The following is a 20,318-nucleotide window of genomic DNA, read 5'->3' on the forward strand; positions in this document are numbered from 1 at the left end:
TTTAAAATGTCATCATAACTTAATCATGAAACTTACACATACGGGCGATGAAGTATTACTAAACAGCCTGCCAAAGTTTCACGTCACATGTCTAAAGTCAAAGGTCATTTGGGGTCAATCAACTTTGGGGTATTGAATTTCCATCGTACCCTTTCTTTTTATGGAGCTAGTGCAGAATAGTTAGAAATAAGAGTAATCAAGTATCAATGAACATCCTGTGCTAGTTTCAGGTCACATTAACAAGATCAAATGTCATTTAGGGTCAATGAATATTGGCCATGTTGAATTACCATCGTAACTTTGAAAGTTTATAGATATATAGTTCATACAACTTAGACATACCAGTAATTAATATCACTGAACATCCTGTGTGAGTTTCAGGTCTCATGGCCAAGGTCAAAGGTCATTTAGGGCCAATAAACTTTGGTCATGTTGGGGGATATTCGTTTAATTGGCATCATACCTTACAAAGCTTATGGATCTATTTCATGAAACATAGACATAAGGGTAATCGCGTATAGATGATTGATTTGCACACATCTTACATAACAACTTCATGGTCAAAGGTAACTCTGGGTCAATGGACTTTGTTATCATATAAATGTTTTCTTTTGTGAATAATTATTCAATAGCTGTTTTCAAAGTCAGCACTGCTGCTATATCAAATCGCGTAATACAGTCGAGACTGTCAGAGGCGTTCCACTTGTTTCCTTTCTAAACTATCTGTTTCACTTTGACAGTACAGTTTAAAATGGGTTGTGCTTACTGCACTAAAAGGAAGTGAGACAAAGGTTACACGATTTTTCGTTATCGCACAATAGTTAGCATCGGGTGGGTGTGGTCTCTTCGTGATCACTCATGAGTTGCCACAGGTCATCAACCACATGTAAGTGTGGTGTGATCTTTTCTTTCCCGCACTCTGAGCATATTGTAATAAGGAACTGAAAGGGGGTATAGGCATGATAATTAGCAAGCCACTGTCTAATGGTTGTAATTTGATTCAAAGATTTTAAAGGAAAAAATGTTTCTTGGAGCAATGATGTTTGGGTCTTAAGAAGGTATTCTATTCTGTTTGTCATTTAATTATGTTGGCCTGTTGTGTATGTACTAAATGTTGAATAGGGCAATATTAGCAATTGTAAGTGTCACACCCACTGCAAATGACAAGAAATGCATGTCAACGACATTCTCTGCTTCTATTGTAAACATTATATTTAAACAGATATAGGCCTATTATTTATGCTAAAAATACTGGATTGGGTACCATTGGAAATTGTGACTATCACAGGCACTTATCAGTGCAAGGTAGGAATGTTAACAACATTCTAAGATTCTATTGTATTTTTACGTGACTTTTAGTTCCCATAGCTCTTCATTTTTTATTGTTATTATATGCAGTGGCGGACTGTGACACGGAGGAGACGAGGCATGGGGGGCACTGCATTGTCTGTGAACAATGCCGTGTCCCCTCCCCCCAGTGCTTTGTCTCCTCGGGGTCACGGTCCGCCAGTGATCATATGCATTGAAAATGTTTGCCTTGTATATCAATAGAAGCTTGCTACTGGTAGTGTATAACATATTTTAGGATTTTATTATGTAAGAGGTGAAAGTCATTCCCAGGTTGTTTTCATGCATAATTGGTTCTGACACGGCCCTTCTATGGCTTTTTTAAAGAACTGCAAGGGGGTATAGGCATGATAATGAGCAAGCCACTGTACAATGGTTGTAATTTGATTCAAGATTTTAAAGCTAAAAATGTTTCTTGGAGCAATGATGTTTGAGTCTTAAAGAAGGTATTCCATTCTGTTGGTCATTTAATTATGTTGGCCTGGTGTGTATGTACTAGATGTTGAATAGGGCAATATTAGCAATTGTGAGTGTCACATCCACTGTAAATGACAAGAAATGTATGTCAACGACATTCTCTGCTATTGTAAACATGTATTTAAACAGATATAGGCCTATTATTTATGCTTAAAATTCTGGATTGGGTACCATTGGAAATTGTGACCACTCAGACGCACTTTTCAGTGCAAGGTAGGAATGTTAACAACATTCTAAGATTCTATTGTATTTTTTATGTGACTTTGATGCCGTGGTCGCATTTGTTCTGCGGCGGCCGTGCGGCGGGTCGGAAGCGGCCGTTTTATTCATTTTTACTAAAATCATCTATATGTAGGCCTATAGCTGGTACAAATAATTTTAGAACGGCTGTTTTCGGCTCGCTGTGCGGCCGTCGTGGAGCGGGTGTGACCGGGGTATTAGTTCCCATAGCTCTTTATTTTTTATTGTTATTATATGCAGTGGCGGACTGTGGCCCGGAGGGGACGAGGCATGGGGGGGGCACTGCACTGTTTGTGAATAGTGCCGTGCCCCCTCCCCCCAGTGCTTTGTCTCCTCGGGGTCGCGGTCCGCCACTGATTATATGCATTGAAAACGTTTGCCTTTTATATCAATAGAAGCTTGCTGCTGTTTATATCAATAGAAGCTTGCTACTGGTAGTGTATAACATATTTTAGGATTTTATTATGTAAGAGGTGAAAGTCATTCCCAGGTTGTTTTCATGCATAGTTGGTTCTGACACGGCCTTTCTATGGCTTGATTAGAATAGAGATCGTGCCAGATCGAGTGGGTGTGGTCTCATGAGTTGCCACAGGTCATCAACCACATGTAAGTGTGGTGTGATCTTTTCTTTCCCCGCACTCTGAGAATATTTTAATAAGGAACTGAAAGGGGGTATAGGCATGATAATGAGCAAGCCAATGTACAAAGGTTACAATTTGATTTCAAAGATTTGAAAAGGAAAAAAAAAATGTTTCTCGGAGCAATGATATTGCATGGTTCTTAAAGAAGGTTTCCCACTCTGGATGACACTTAATGGCTTTGACCGCTTAAGCTCCATGGATACTTTAATTGCTACCCTTGGCATTAAAAGCCAGTGCTGGGATTTTGGTATGGTAAAATTCTAGTTCGATTCTATTTTTTTTTAAGGCAATTAAAAAGTTTCAAGGGATATGTTCTGATAGTGTTTTAACCAGTGTTATTGTAACAATAGTCATATAAGACCGACAGAGGAAAAAATTTGCCCTGGTTATTTAAAGATAGCTCTATAGGCATTTGATGTGATTTTGATGGTTTCATAAAAGACAAGAAAGGAAAGGTTTGTTTATTCGAAGGGCATTGTTTCTTAACTGAAGTCAGGTTATAAAAGAGGTCGGCGGACATGCCTTGTGATGTTTTCTCAATGAATTTTCTTGACTGATAATTTTGAATTTGTTTTGTTTTATGAGCGTAGTTTCGGCATTGGAATAAAGCTAGATAGTACAATTGTAAATATGTAAATAGATGAACGAGAATAGATACAAAAGATAGGTAAAAATAACTTTTCTCTTTATTTAATGCTTTGTTTTAATTCTACAAAGACAGACAGGTGCCTTAGTTAATGAGGGTTTTTTTTTTTTAGGGGAGAGAAGACTTTAAGAAATGAATGGGAGGGGGGGGGGGGGTGAAGCGTGTCAAGCTATCAGTCTCTACATCGGTGCGTTTTTTAGATCTCTCTTGTCGTAAATAATCTTTCGGAACCCTACTCGAAGGGCCCCTTTCGAAACAAGCTTCGTCTCAGCATCTCTGGAATATTTTGAGGTATATAATATCTGTCATTCTTTTTCTTGTTTATGGATTTGGATCGTTTATCTGTTAATTGCAGTTTTCTTTCTTTGAATGTGAAAGGTTTAAGAGATAAGTTGAAAAGAGAAAGAATTTTTACTTGGTTGAAGGATAAGAAAGCAGACGTAGTTTTCTTGCAAGAAACTTTTAGTACAAGGAAAATCGAAGAAGCATGGGGTTCTGAGTGGAATGGAAACATATACCATAGTCATGGTACATGTCATAGTCGGGGGGTTAGTGTACTAATCAACTCCAAGTTAGGTATTCAGATTCTGGACACAAAGACTGACGAAAACGGAAGGTTTATAATTATAGAATTTATTTATTTATTTCACATCTTTATCCAGAGTAGCCTGTTCAGCTTTATACAAACAAATATGCAAAATTACACAATATATACAATTAAAATATTCATTAAAAATCGCTGGTCTTCCACAGGGCTCTGCATAAATACCAAAATATATATTTCATAACATAAAGAAAACATAAGTAAAGAAAATATATATACACATCAAAATAAGATTTGGAATGAGAAAGTAAAAGGACATGGTAAGATAGGAAGAAAGAGATAGAGAGAGAGAAAGGGCCAGAGGTAAACAGAGAGAGAGTTCAGGAGCAAAGGTAATTATGTAATATTTGACCAGTCAGGCATATTCTTAAGAATAGCATAAGATAGCATAGGATAAAAACCAAATCGAGGAAGTGATCATGCATTTCTAATAAAACACAATACATGTAGCATGTGCTGTAAGTATGAGAAGTGATGTCATATTCTTATCTGTGATTATACCATTTTAGGAGTAATTTAAAGGAGGCTGGCCGCTTTTCTAGTCGCGTAGCGTCCGGAAGGTTGTTCCACTTTGTGGCACCTGAATAAAGGAAAGAATTTTAATAAAAAGAGGTGGAACATTTTAGGAGTCTCAAAATCAGTTTATTTGATCGTCTAGAGTTCCTCATTAGTACGGTGTCTAGAAGTACAATTCTACGTGAAAGTATAGGTGGGGCAAGTTCATGAATTATTTTAAACATTGTGCAGCAGGCAGATTTCCAAAAGAGTTTGTCCAATGTTGGCCAAGATAATTTATTAAATACTTCATTGGACGGGGTTTCCCAAGTTAAGTGTGAAATTAAGTATGCTGCCCTTTTATGTAGGCGATTAAGGATATCGTAATTGACATCACTTCTCCCTGTCCACACATTGCAACAATAGAGAATATGGGGCACTATATACCCCCAGTAAATCTGTGACAATTGTTCAGCGGAGAAGGTAGATCTCAGTCTCCTCAAAATACCCAACTTTTGCTTTAACATCTTTTGCAACTTTGTTTGTATGACTTGTATGACTATTTGACCATAGGGACCAAATTGTATGAATGTATATTACAAGATATAAAGTTGGCTTTAGTTAATGTGTACTTCCCTGTTCAAGGTCATAACATGGAGCGAAACACAGTCTTACACAATTTAAATACAGTTTTCAAAGAAAAACATGATCGAGGTGTTCCTCTCATTATGGGGGGAGATTTTAATTTAGTACGGAATATTGACTTAGACTACATGGGAAATAATACAAGACAGTTTCAGTCTTCTTTTCAGAAGAACTTTGATAATTTTGTATGTGATTTAAATTTAGTTGATATTTGGAGGGAAATTAATGGCGTTAAGAGACAGTATACTTTTAGACATATTAACCCCTTTATGCAAAGCAGGTTAGATTATTGGTTTATTACAGAAAGTTTTAGAGAATTTGTTTTAACATGTGATATAATACCGTCTATAGCACCAGATCACTCGGCGGTTGTATTTCAACTCTTTAATAAACCCTCTCAGTCAATTCAAACATCTAAAGGCACTTATTGGAAATTTAACAATAGTCTGTGTACAGACGGTGATTTTACTCGACAAATGAAAGACAAAATTATCAATTTGAAAGAAACTTTTAAAAAAGAAATCAAAGATAAGATAATTTTTTGGGATTTCTTGAAAATGAAAATCGGCAATTTTTCTCGGAAATATTCAAAGGAAAAGGCTAAGAAACGAAGAGAGAAAATCAAAGATTTAGAAAAAGAAATTGATGGTATTCAAACGAGATTAACTACAAATATGAATAAACAATCAATCGATTTATTAGAGAATAAAAAGACAGAATTAAAGGCATGTTATGATTATGTGAGCGAAGGTCTTAAAATCAGATCGAGAGCTTCTTTTTATGAAAGCGGGGAAAGGGATACCAGGTACTTCACTCAGTTAATGGAATCCAACAAAAAGAAAACAAATATACGTAAATTATCAATAGGAGATAGATTAACTTTTGATCAAAAGGAAATAAAAAATGAAATAAGGAATTTTTATAGCATGTTATATGCAAAGAGAGATAATAAAATCCCTGATGACTTTTTCTCCGATGTAACAAAATTATCAGAAGAATCGATGAAATCATGTGAAGGGAAAATTACGGAAGGTGAATGTTTAGCTGCTTTAAAAGGGATGAAGTTAAATAAATCACCGGGTAATGACGGGCTTAGCGTAGAATTTTATTTAGTGTTCTGGCCGCTGATTGGGGATGTTTTAGTTGATGCTTTAAATAATGCTTTTATGAGAGGAGAACTTTCGCCATCACAAAGACAAGCAACTATTACCTTAATTCATAAAGAAGGAAAGGATCCATTACATATTAAAAATTATCGGCCCATCTCACTGTTAAATGTAGACTACAAAATTTTGGGGAAGGTACTATCAATAAGAATAAAGGAGGTGTTGCATGAAATAATCAATGTCGACCAAGTAGGATATTTAAAAGGAAGGAATATTGGGGAAGCTATTAGACTTATAGATGACATGATTTTTCATTCAGTAAAAAAATGATATATCGGCATATCTATTGGCCATTGATTTTGAAAAGGCATTTGATTCGGTTTCACATTGTTTTTGTTTAAAGTCTTGCAAACGTTTGGTTTTGGACCCTCATTTTGTAAATGGACAAGTACTTTGTATAAAAAAAGCTGAAAGTTGTGTTTTCAATGGCAGTATTTCAACAGGTTACTTTGATATAGGGAGAGGGGTAAGACAAGGAGATCCGTTATCCCCCTATCTCTTTATTTTATGTATTGAAATTTTGGCTAACAGAATAAGACTTGATCCAGAAATTCACGGAATTAAGTTTGGAAATACAGAAGTTAAGCAAATTTTATACGCAGATGATATGACAATTTTTGTAAAAGACACTCAGTCCATTGAAAAGTTAGATATGCTGTTCGAATGTTTTGCCGAAACGTCAGGTTTGAGGATGAATAAAGATGAAACCTTTATTATGTTACTGGGACACCATGAACAAATAGATCAAATTTTACCTTTTGGTAAAGTGGAGCAGATGGTTAGGATCTTAGGTATATATTTTTCATTAGATAGAGAAAGTCAAGTAAGAATAAATTACAAAGAAATACTTAGTAGAATAAAGAAAATTTTGATGTGGTGGAAGCAAAGGGATTTGACATTAATGGGCAAAATTCAGTTAATTAAAACATTTGTACTATCTAAATTGATATACATTTCTTCTCTTACCATTGTCCCGACATGGGTAATAGAGGATCTTAATACACTGATCTTTGGATTTTTATGGGGTGGTAAAGATAAAATTCAAAGAGACATTGTTTATTTAGATTATGGTCATGCTGGTCTAAAAATGACAAATTTTCAGTTATTCATTAAGACACAAAGAATTATGTGGATTAAAAGACTTATAATGGGAGAGCCAAAAATGAAATGGAAACAATATTTCAGATACTTAGCACACGATATGGGAGGATTGCTAATTTTTTTAGTAACCTCACAATGAATTTGATAGGATTTGAACTGCCAGAATTTTATACAGAAATGTTAGATGTATGGTTCAATAAGAAATTGTTTTTACTTAAAGAAGAGAAGAATAAAAGAAATGAGATCATTTTCAATAATAGGTTCATCCGTTTGAAAGGACAAACATATTATAATGAAAAGCTGTTTTTAAAGAAAATTTATAAACTCCATCATATTGTAGATAAAGATGGGAAGATTAAGTCTATCTCGACCTTTCAAAAAATGGGTTTGGATCGTTTTGAAATAGAAAAGATACTTGAAATTTTTAATAACATTCCATACTTTTGGAAGGACTGGCTGAAAAAAGGGGTCAAAGTTCCATAGATAGTGAGTTAATTTTGGATTTTCAATTAAAAGGCAGGACTTTTGACTTGCAAGACATCACATCAAAAAGAATATATGATATTCTTGTAAGTATGAAATCGGATATACCCCAAGCATTTAAAAAACTTGAGGAAAAATATAATATAACAAAAAAGGATATATCTGATATTTTTCTAAGACCACGAAAATCGACTCTGAACAGCAGACTCAGAGAATTTCAATTTAAAATATTACACAATATACTATACACAAAAAAATATTTATATTTATTTAAAATGACAACAGATGATTTATGTTCATTCTGCAGTAAAGAAGAAGAAACATATCATATATTCTTTTCATGTGATAAAATAAAAACTATATGGATAGAATGTGGGAACATGCTTCAACTCCCTATCATTACAAATATAGATAAAAAAAGGTGTACACGTTGGCGTGGAAGGGTCAACTAAAGGAGATGCTCAATTATTAAATTACATAATAATCCTCATAAAGTATATGATTTTAAAAAATAGTAGACACACAAAAGATCCACCGACCCTTAACCATATTAAGGAAAAAATACAAGAAGATAGACTTGAAGAAAGAAAACTAGGTGAACAGAGAGGTCTATTAACAAACCATTTCAGAAAATGGGACAAGTTTATTTTCTAGGGATGCTGAGGCTAAGAAAGTTCAACCATACAGTTAGACTGAAATGGAGGGTAGGGTTAAGGGGAGGGAAGCAGGTCGCGCTTCCTGGGCTTGGATGGGATGTAGGGGGAGGGGCAGTTGGGATCGGAGGGCTTTACTTTGTTTACTCATTCAGTTCAATTGCGTCACTTTGAATTATTTTGTTATAATTTTTTTGTTCCTGATGACACGAATGTTATATTCTGTATTTTTTTTTGTACAATTCTTTTTTGTATTATGAATAATTGTTTATTTGAATTTGTGAACAATGTTTTGTTAATTTACTATTGTATGTATGATTTTGAACTGAATGTTTTAAATACTACTTCAAAACAAAAAAAAATCATGAGCTCGTTTAGAAGAAAACGTAAAATACAAATTTACATTATCGTAGTGCATTAAGGAAAGAGCAAACTAGCATAGATACAAATATGTCTGTTTTATTATGTAACGGGACTCTTTTAAACCACAGAATTCCTCCTCATCACATGATTTGAAAGATGATGAGTATGCAACTGTGACTGTTCATTGAATTGTAGTTTTCTCAGGTCTACCCGTTTCCACAAAACAAAACATATTCAAATTGGTACTTCAGGCTGAAAATTATTACACCTAAATAAATTGAGAAAAATTTACAGATTTGACAATAAGGAACAACTTGACTGAACCATATAGATTTAAACGATGCAAATTCCAGATGTTCAGCGAGGAATCAATCTTTTTTCACAATGAGGAGAAAATTAGAATATATCATATTTGATATAATAGAATACAAAATAAATATTGAGTGGATGACGTCATCAGTCTCCTCATTTGCATACAAACCAGTATGTTGCATATAACTATTTTTAACGAAATTAAGCTAAACTTAAAAATATCATAACTTCCGATTTTAATGATATGTTCGGTGTAATGCTTGTTGGGTTTCCCCTTTTTATCCAAATCAACTTTTTGGTGGGAGGGGATGGACTTGACATTTAAATGTAAACACTGACATGCCCATAACATTTGGGTGTGACGATAGTCCAAAATAAAGATGATTTAGGAAACTAAATCATGACTCTTCTTACATATCTGTTAAATATTTATGCATGACGTGACTCATTGATTTCACTACACATATATTTAAAAAAAGGTGATGATGTGTGTGTGTGTGTGTTAGGGGAAGGGAATGACAACAACATAGCAAGATGAAATATTCATATTTCTAAATACATTTTAAACATTTATGCATGACGTGACATATTTATTTCACTATATACATACACACACACACACACACACATATGTATGTATATATATATATATATATACATATATATATATATATATATATATATATATATATATATATATATATATATATATACATATACACAGTGCGTCCCAGAAAATCAGGGTATCATTTTAAAGGAAATTAAATGATTTATTCATTGACATTAATAACACATTGATATTTACTAAAACCGAGGAGGAAATATTGATCAAAGTCAGATTTCCAAACTTTTTTTTGAGGAGTTTATATATATATATATATATATATATATATATATATATATATATATATATATATATATATATATATATACAGTGCGTCAAAGAAAAAAAACGAAACCGAGATTAATCGATGATTTATCATATTTTGAATAAAGTAGACAAATGACCTACCAATGTAAAGCTTAGAGTCTCCTCTTTCATTTGATATTACTTAGATTATTCCTCATTCATGCATGAGTGAGCAAAAACAATTTTATTTGAAGAAAGGATACAGAAAACTCATTTGGCGGGGGTATCTGAATCCGATTGACTGTCAGAAAGACAGATTTTCGACACTGTATCGAAGTGTGTACATACGTGTACTGTATCGAAGCAATAGCTTTGATCCAGCTGAGGCATGACGGCTTGTCATTGTTCAAATCCCACCTTCACGCGACAAAGGTAATTGGTAAAGTGTCGAAAATCTGTCTTTCTGACGGTCAATCGGATGTCGGTCGTCCTAGCCACTAGCCCGTCTCTGTGGTCTAGTGGTTAAGGCACTGGCGTTCAAAGCTGGGGGCCCGGGTTCGATTCCCGGCAAAGACATTTTTTCGGCATAACCAATTTTTCCAAAGGGTAGATAGCTCTGGGGAACCTTGATTTAAGCTACGTCTACCATTGTTCTCTTCATCCATTTCTTTACAATATTTATATAAAAGAGTTGCCAAAGCTGTTGTACATGTATAGCTTCACACATTTGTATACTTTCTCACATACGTGTACTGTATCGAAGCAATAGCTTTGATCCAGCTGAGGCATGACGGCTTGTCATTGTTCAAAACCCACCTTCACCCGACAAAGGTAATTGGTATAGTGTCGAAAATCTGTCTTTCTGACAGTCAATCGGATCTCGGTCGGCCTAGCCACTAGCCCGTCTCTGTGGTCTAGTAGTTAAGGCTCTGGCGTTCAAAGTTGGGGGCCGGGGTTCGATTCCCGGCAGAGACATTTTTTCGGCATAACCAATTTTTCCAAAGGGTAGATAGCTCTGGGGAACCTTGATTTAAGCTACGTCTACCATTGTTCTCTTCATCCATTTCTTTACAATATTTAAATAAGAGTTGCCAAAGCTCTTGTAGATGTATAGCTTCACACACACACACACACACATATATATATATATACACACATGTTTTTATATATATATATATATATATATATATATATATATATATATATATATATATATATATATATATATATATATATGAACTCCTCAAAAAAAGTTTGGAAATCTGACTTTGATCAATATTTCCTCTTCGGTTTTAGTAAATATCAATGTGTTATTAATATCAATGAATAAATCATTTAATTTCCTTTAAAATGATAGCCTACATGATGTGATTATCGTTCCCATGGAGGTGCAGTGCCTTGAAATGTGGGGCAAGGTCAAAATTCAAAAGTTGCAAAATGACACAATATTGAAAGTCACTGTTTTTTCAGTGGTGATGAGTGAGTTTCTCAGCAGTTTCTTTTAATCATTTTCATGACCTTAACAATAACATCAACATTAACATGAAATCAAACACACCTTTGCTCAAGCAAACACATAAAAACAGACAAACATGCATGGGTATTTCAAACCACGACTCAAACCATGTTACCTCATAGAACCATCACTACAGAAGCAGGGTGCTTGAATTGAATTGATTTTCATCTCTACTAGTCCGGCAGCCAAGGGGGGTAAGGTTGCATTGGAATGTCATAGTTTTTTTTAACTGATTTTGACTGGTGAGACCTTCTATTTGAAGAATCTACATGCTGGAGCTCTGTCAGCATTGAGCAATTTGAGATATACGCGAAAATCCAAAATGGCCGCCGGCAGCCATCTTGGATTTTCTGTTTACTCACTTTAGCATACCTAGAAGTTTAGAAACTTGGGATTTACAGGTTTTAGGGGGCGGAGAATCCAAATCTGAAGTTATTTTGGGGAAAAAACATGCAATGATGCCGCCATATAACATGTATTATATTGTTTATTTCCTGTATAGGGTACTTAGAATTTTCAAAACATGTAATATACTGGTTTTAGGGGATGGAGAGTCCAAATCTGAGGTTTGTTTGGGGATATGACCATGCTTTGGTGTCGAAACATACAAATAGCGGCCATTTTCCAAGATGGCTGCCATAGAACATGCATTATATTGTTCACTTACTTTAGCATACGTGCAATTTTCAAGCCTTGGAATATGAAGATTTCGGGGGATGGAAAATCCAAACCTGATGGTGTTTAAGGAATGTGATCATGTTTTGCTCTCAAAATATAAATAGCGGCCATTTTCCAAGATTTCCGCCTTGGAATATGGTCGCATGTCATAAGGTGGTCCAATTTCGTGAACAGGGTAAAAATGGTCAAAAATTTTATTTTTTGATATGTTATAGCTATTATCATTCTCTACATAATGGAAAAGTTTTAAGTCTCAAAATTTTTTATTTTTCCTTAAAATGACTAATTAACAGCTAATTATTAAATAGACGTAAATGTGAATTTTGAAATGTGTTTTTCTCAAATTGGACGCTGCTGCACGTAAAATGGTGTCAAAAGTTAATGCAACATTGGATCACCCTATAAATTGCAGTTATAATCTTGAAACATCAATAATTAAATCTGTACCAAAAATTGAATAATTATCTATTATTGTCTGCATATTAATTATACTAATTAATGAACAGCATTTAATTTCACATTTTTGCCCCTAAAATACCTGTCACTGTATTTATATGCTTGGCAAAATGACAACATCATGGGTAGAAATGTTTGTTGCAATCATACACAACATTTGTACTAAAAAATTAAGATTACAAATTAGATAATTAACCAAATCTCTCCGGTTTACTAATTGATTAGGTTGCAGAATAGAGCTGACATACACATGTATTCCATTGCTGCATATTTTTAAAATTTTCAATTTCTTATGACATTTAGTTGTTCCCTGCTTTAAAACGCCCAGAAATATGAGGATAACAGTCATATTACATATTATACATGTAGTAAGTTGTTAATTAGGTTTAATTAAATTTTTTATCATTTACCGCATCCACCGGCTCCGCCACCCCTATTACTTCAAACTTAATGTGCTATAGTTTTTGTTCCTGATATTGAATTGATCTAATTCATAATAATATATTTAGCCTAGAGTTTTAGCTTCAAAATGAGATATTACTCAATAAATTTGGTCAACATGCTGTGATGTAGCAACAATTTATCCATGGCACCGTGTGGAAAATTGTTCATATGCCACCCTTTTTGCATACCCAACTTATGAAATGCGACCATATGCACTATTTTGTTTACTTACGAACCTAGAATTTTCAAAACATGGAATATAATGGTTTTAGGGGGCAGAGAGTAAAAATCTGTGGTTATTTTGAGGATAGGACCATGCGTTGATGTCAAAATATACAAATAGATGAAGAAGATGGCCACCATAGAACAAGTATTACAGTAGGCCTCCCGTAATTATATACAAGCAGATACCTTATTTATCAGTCATTTTCTTTTTTTTTTCTTTTTGGACAAGGTGGAAGGATTGGGATAATGAACAATATTTAGACTTCAATTGAATGAGGCAGTAATTGAAATATGAAGATTAAGTGCAAAAAGTAGGATATCTTAGTTGTTATCGCTACAAGTATGTGTTTGATGAGGCATATTAATCATCTGAATCATTGCCAAATTATATATCTTGAATGACTATTTTGATGGTTGTATGGTTTTTACATAGGGCCGTCTGCACCATCCCGAGTTTTCAAATTAGCGCGCTATTTCTGATCCGGCAAATTATCCCGATCTGAAAAATCTCGAGATTGTTTGTAATGCAGATGCAATTATCGCGCTAGTTCGTAGGATTAATCTTGAGATTGCAATCCCAAGTCAACTTGGGTTTATTTGCAAAATAGCGCGCTATTTACGAATTATCGCGCTAATTCGTAGGTGCAGACGCACTCGGGTTTGGACTCGGGTTAATTTATTCATGACCTTCAGTCCATAATGCAATTCGTGTTCCATTTCCGCCTTGGTAAAAACATAAACAGCGATTATACCGAACGCATTCGAAAGTCAACTTTATCATAGCGTTCATCAATTCCCCAATCAGCAACGATGGTGTCAAGCCCCCCCGGGGAGGCCACTTCCATTCACGAGTGGATACCATGCGCGACCATGGGGTCTCGAAAAGCACCCTAAACACGTAATTTCCATATTCTGAAAATGCACCCCTTAACAAGTATTGGCGTGTGAAACCCTACCCTTAACAAGTATTGGAAACAAAACGATACTCTTGGCAAATATTCCCTGAAATGAACCCCTAACCAAGTACAGGAATGTTTTATTGTTACGGGTCCTTCGGTCGTCGGCTTTACCTTATTTGGTTTAGTACGACCCCACCTTCTACACCTCGCGCAAATTGGACTCTAAACACGTAGTGTTGGGGAAAAAAGGACATCCTTTATAAAACATTTTTATTTTGTTTCATCATCCCCGCAAATTCGACCCTAAACACGTAATTTTCCTAGCGAAATAGATACCCTTTTTTCATTATTTTTGTGTTTTTGACACCCTTATCACGTTACGTACGTAACGTGCCCTATCGTGAAAAAGACATCCTTTTTACGTGTTTTTTTGGTCGCGCATGGTATCCACTCGTCAATGTAAGTGCCCCCCCCCCCCGGGCAAGCCCCCCGTGAATGGATTTTGGGAGAGACCAGACCGATGGGGGAGGCGCTCATTATCAACGATGGTCATAGTCAATAACAATACTGACAGCATTGTCGTCTTATTCCTTCGCAAAATGTGAGCAAATAGCATTTCTTCCCCCCCCCCCTCTCTCTCTCTCTCCCCCCTCTGTCGTTGCCTCGGAGTCCGCCATCATATTAAACGAAGAATACTTCACTGCTTATAATTATAGCGCGGCTGAGCTGAGAGGATTGTTGCATAACAACGGTCGAATACTTGACTGCATATCGCGGGAAGTTATTCAAAAGCGCGGGCCGTTGAAACTCCAAGATCGAAAGTGCGCATGCTCGGAATATCGGCTTGTTGCCTCGCTCGAGCAAGAATCGCTCTTCGTGCGATGGTGGACATGGTGGAGACGGGGTTTCTTGAATCTCGAGATTAATCGCGAAGAGGGCTGATCGGGCTAAAATCTCGAGATTGAGCAAACTCGGGATGGTGCAGCACCGCCTACTGTGATGATGCAATATAATATAATTACTCCTTAAGATATCTTAGAGTACCCTAAAGTATATGGGAAAGGGTGGGCTGTTTATCCTCTTCTGAAGTAATGGCTTGACCTTGACGAAAAAATCTTTTAATCCTCCTGAAGCGATTACCATATTGCCAAATTTGCTGTAAAATAAATTTAGTTTCAAATGCTTGATTATTTTGCATATCACTGCAACTATACAGTTAAATATTACATATGCATTGCACTGACACTGTTGTCGAAACAGGATTAGAATTGTATGCTGAAAGAAAATGCTTGAAACAACTGACTGTCTTCATATGCTGAAAGAAAATGCTTGAAACTACTGACTGTCTTCATTTGAGAATATAAAAAGGAAAAATCATGTTTCAATATTAGTCTCCATTTACGGGACCACTGAAAACATCTCTGATTTGGCCACTAGCAATGAGCCAATTGAAAGCTCTAGTTTACTCAGTTCACGTATGGCATCATCATGTCAGCAACAATGATTCCTATCGACTGCAGCCCTGAATTTATTTCTCAGGACTTTCAACACCAATAATGAAAAACGCCCAAACTGTATTATCTAGTCAATTACTTGGTACCATCGTGCTGTATTGCACTATGTAGAGCATGAAGCGTTCTCCTGTAGCTCTTTTCCAGACAGTAGCCTAAACACAACGGCTTACCATATCTAGCACTCAACTGATTCCTTTTTGTAGGCAAGATATCTTTACCTCTCGAATTTCTTTTTTTAATTGAGGAACTATGTAATGAGCACAGACAGAGCAAGCAATCATCTCACAGCCCCTAACATGATGTCTCTCAGCCGGTGGAAAATCTGAAGTCCTGGGATATTGACCCCGCTGCTGAATGGCCAGCAAAGACAGACAACTTAAGGGGACACCTGCATCAAGATGAGACCTACAGAGTGTTAGCCAGGACAAGGAAGTATGAGGGTGGCATGCCATGAAAAAGAGTGGTGAAATGTCAAAAGGCCGATGGTCAAGAGATCTCAAATTGGGGCCTCCTGACAGAACCTTAGCGCTTCTATAGCTGAATTGGATATTAAATTGGGAAAAGGAGAATGTTGAGCCAAGTTTCCACCAGGGCCTGCAAAGGTCGGGACCCTGCTAGTAATGTTATGGCTGAATCATAATTACACATCGGGAGCAGTTAAGTAAAAAAATCTCCTTGCCCAGAATGGCGATGAGGAATATTTACAAGTACGTTTCGACATCAAAGCATGGTCATATCCCCAAACAAACCTTATATTTGGACTCTCCATTCCCTAAAAGCAGTATATTCCATGTTTTGAAAATTCTAGGTACCCTATACAGGAAATAAACAATATAATGCATGTTATATGGCGGCCATCTTGGAAAATGGCCGCTACTTGTATATTTCGACATCGAAGCACCGTTATAGCCCCAAATAAACCTCAGATTTGGACTCTCAATCCCCTAAAACCAGTATATTCCATGGTTTCAAAATTCTATAAGAACCCAATGCAGGAAATAAACAATATAATGCATGTACGTATATGGCGGCCATCTTGGAAAATGGACGGTATTTGTATATTTCGACATCGAAGCATGATTATATCCCCAAAATAACCTCAGATTTGGACTCTCCATCCCCTAAAACCAGTATATTCCATGTTTTGAAAATTCTAGGTACCCTATACAAGAAATAAACAATATAATTCATGTAATATGGCGGCCATCTTGGAAAATGGCCGCTATTTGTATATTTCGACATCGAAGCATGGTTATATCCTCAAATAAACCTCAGATATGGACTCTCCATCCCCTTTAACCAGTATATTCCATGTTTTGAAAATTCTAGGTATCCTATACAGGAAATAAACAATATAATGCATGTTATATGGCGGCCATCTTGAAAAATGGCCGCTATCTGTATATTTTGACATCAATGCATGGTTTTTTCCTCAAGATAACTTCAGATTTGAATTCTCCGCCCCCTAAAACCTAAAACTCCCAAGTTGTTTAACATCTTGGTATGCTAAAGTGAGTAAACAGAAAATCCAAGATGGCTGCCAGCGGCCATTTTGGATTTTCGCGTATATCTCAAATTGCTCAATGCTGACAGAGCTCCAGCATGTAGATTCTTCAAATAGAAGGTCTCACCAGTCAAAATCAGTCAAAATAAACTATGACATTCCAATGCAACCTTACCCCCCCCCCCAAATCAGGGTTTGGCTGCCGGACTATACTGACACAGACAAATTAAAGGTCAAGTCTACCCATGAAAAATGTTTATATGAATAAATAGAGAAAAATCCAACAGGCATAACTCTGATATTTCATCAAAATCGGATGTAAAATAAGAAAGTTATCACATTTTAAAGTTTTGCTCAATTTCACAAAAGTTATATTCACATCCAGGTGGGTATGCAAATGAGGAGACTGATGACGTCATCCATTCACTTTTTTCTTTTGTTTGTTTATTGTTTGAATTGTACAATATGTCAATTTTTCTAGATTTGAAAATAAGGACCAACTTGACTGAATCATATATTATTGATCAATGCTCATTCCACATGTTCAGGGAAGAATTGATCGTTGTTTCACTTGACAATGCGGAGAAAAATAGAAAATTCCCGCCTATCCACTTCTTCTCTTCTATCCACTGTTTCTATAACACTCCACATGGTGTAAAAAATTATTATATTATAATAATTATAAAAAATTATTATATTATAATAATTTTTTTGCAGCTTTTCAATTCAGACCTCATCCAACACTTTTGAATCCTGTTTTTTCGTGATGGCATGATCATAACAAGCATGGTATCTGTTGCTGATGTGGTTTACGGTACACCATGTGGAGTGTTATAGAAACAGTGGATAGAAGAGAAGAAGTGGATAGGCGAGAAAGTGGAGATTTGAGAATAGAGTATTCTTTCTTGAAAATAGTCCTGAAAAGGACTGTAAACCAGAAGGAATGTTGAGTGAGAACAGCTTGAGTAGTAGAGCTGATGAGGAGATGCTGGCTTGAGTCGGTGAGTAGAGATGATGAGTAGTAGAGAGACTCGACGTTTCGGACAGGTTGACTGTCCGTCTTCAGGAGTGAGTGTTCGCTCGGCGTGCGGCGGTACTTATGGCGTGCGTGCGGACGTGGGGGAAAGCTCTAGGCCGGCGGTCACGGCGGGCTGACGTCGTAGGTGGCGCTCTGTGCGTGGGTCGGCGGTTTTGGCGGGAAACGAGTGGGCGTCGTATGCGGACGCGGTGAGTAGACGGCGGCGTGAGTTACGGCGGCGTGTGTGTGTGTCGGCGGTGTGTACATCAATGGTGGCGTTCTGTGCGTGTTGGTCGGCGGACTCGTCGGGTAAGCTTGTAGCGAGGTGTCGGTGGCGGTGGTGTGTGCGTCGGCGGAGTCCCTGGTTGAGTTGGTGATGCAATCAGACTGCTGTGTTGGGTAGGAGGGCTCGGTGGAGTGACGGTGGACGGCTGGTTGTTTGTGGATTGGTTAGAAGTTTGATGGTGACGTAGGATTGGGTGCCAGATGCTGTTGATGTGGAGGCCAGGGTCTTGAGGCACAGTGTTGTGTTGATGTATCTCAATGGCTTCCCTGACCCTTCTGGTATTCCAGTGCCGGATGTTGGTGATTAGGTGGCTCTTCTCCCATTCTATGCGGTGATGCTCTTGTTGTGCGTGCTTGACGATGGCGGATCGGTCCCAGTCGCTGCGTCGGTGGTGAGTCTTGTCGAAGTCTCGGCCGGTTTCTCCAATGTAGACTTTGCCGCAGTCGCAGGGGATCTTGTAGACGCCTGGTTGCTTGTTGGATGGGTGCTTGTCCTTATGAGAGTGAAGGATGGAGTGTAGCTTACGAGAGGATTGGTGTCTGACGAGGATGTTGGCAGAGTGAAGGATGCGTTGTAGTCGGTGTGAAGTCTTGCCGATGTAGGGTAGTACTATGGTGGCGACGGGCTTGGTTTCGGATGGGTTTTCGGTGCTGTTGGTGCTGGGTTGGTGGTTGGATGGTTGAGTCTTGATCCTTCTTCTGGGGTAATGGTTGATGGTGGTGAGTGCATTGGTCACGTGCTTGAGTTCTTGATGTAAGAGTGCCTTGTCGCTGAGTTGGTGGGCTCGTCTGACAAGAGTGTCGGCGACTGATTGGTGGATGGACGGGTGGTGGTGTGAGCGGAAGTTGAGGTAGCGGTCTGTGTGGGTAGGTTTTCGGTACACCTGGTGAGATGGGAATCCAGACGGTGTCTTAGTGATGAGAACGTATAGAAATGGAATTGAGTTGTCGCGTTGGGTCTCCATGGTGAACTTGATGCTGGGGTGCTGGTTGTTGAGAAACTGGTGAAGGTCGGGCCCTCCGACACACTCGTCAGCTTTGATGTCGTCTCCCTCTTCACCAGCGTACCTGTAGACCAAGCATGTGACATCATCAAGCAACGCCTGATCACCGACTCAGACCTAGCATCCAGAACCAATCTCACACCAGACCAGATCCACGACCTCCTCCTCACCTGTCTCAACTCCAACTCCTTCAAATGGCGCAACAACTACTACAAACAACTACAAGGAGCAGCCATGGGTTCACCTCTCTCACCAATCATCGCTAACATCTTCATGGAACATTTCGAGCACCAAGCACTCAAGACTGCGGACAAACCTCCTTCACTCTGGCTCCGCTACGTCGACGACACCTTTGTCATCTGGCCGCACAGCACACCCGACCTTCACCAGTTTCTCAACCACCTCAACAACCAGCACCCCAGCATCAAGTTCACCATGGAGACCCAACGCGACAACTCAATTCCATTTCTAGACGTTCTCATCACTAAGACACCGTCTGGATTCCCATCTCACCAGGTGTACCAAAAACCTACCCACACAGACCGCTACCGCAACTTCCACTCACACCACCACCCGTCCATCCATTAATGGCCAAACACAGATTTCCAATTTTTTTTAGGTTTTATATATATATATATATATTGTCACAATATACATATATATATATATATTGTGACGGACTCGGCGGCGGTCGTGGGTGTTCTTGTCCGCCGGCAGCTCGCTCTTGTCAGGATGCCTGCCGCCGGCGGGTC

General features: G+C 37.5%; 1 protein-coding gene across 1 annotated transcript; it reads right to left on the reverse strand.

Annotated features, from left to right (window-relative positions):
- Nucleotides 1–18,543: 18,543 nt before the first annotated feature.
- Nucleotides 18,544–19,527, reverse strand: LOC121413167. Its single transcript, XM_041605929.1, has one exon. The coding sequence runs from the start codon at nt 19,525–19,527 to the stop codon at nt 18,544–18,546; it is 984 nt and encodes a 327-aa protein (XP_041461863.1).
- Between the last annotated feature and the right edge of the window lie 791 nt (nt 19,528–20,318).

The sequence above is a fragment of the Lytechinus variegatus genome, chromosome 4, assembly GCF_018143015.1.
Source record: "Lytechinus variegatus isolate NC3 chromosome 4, Lvar_3.0, whole genome shotgun sequence".
NCBI classification, from domain to species: Eukaryota; Metazoa; Echinodermata; class Echinoidea; order Temnopleuroida; family Toxopneustidae; genus Lytechinus; species Lytechinus variegatus.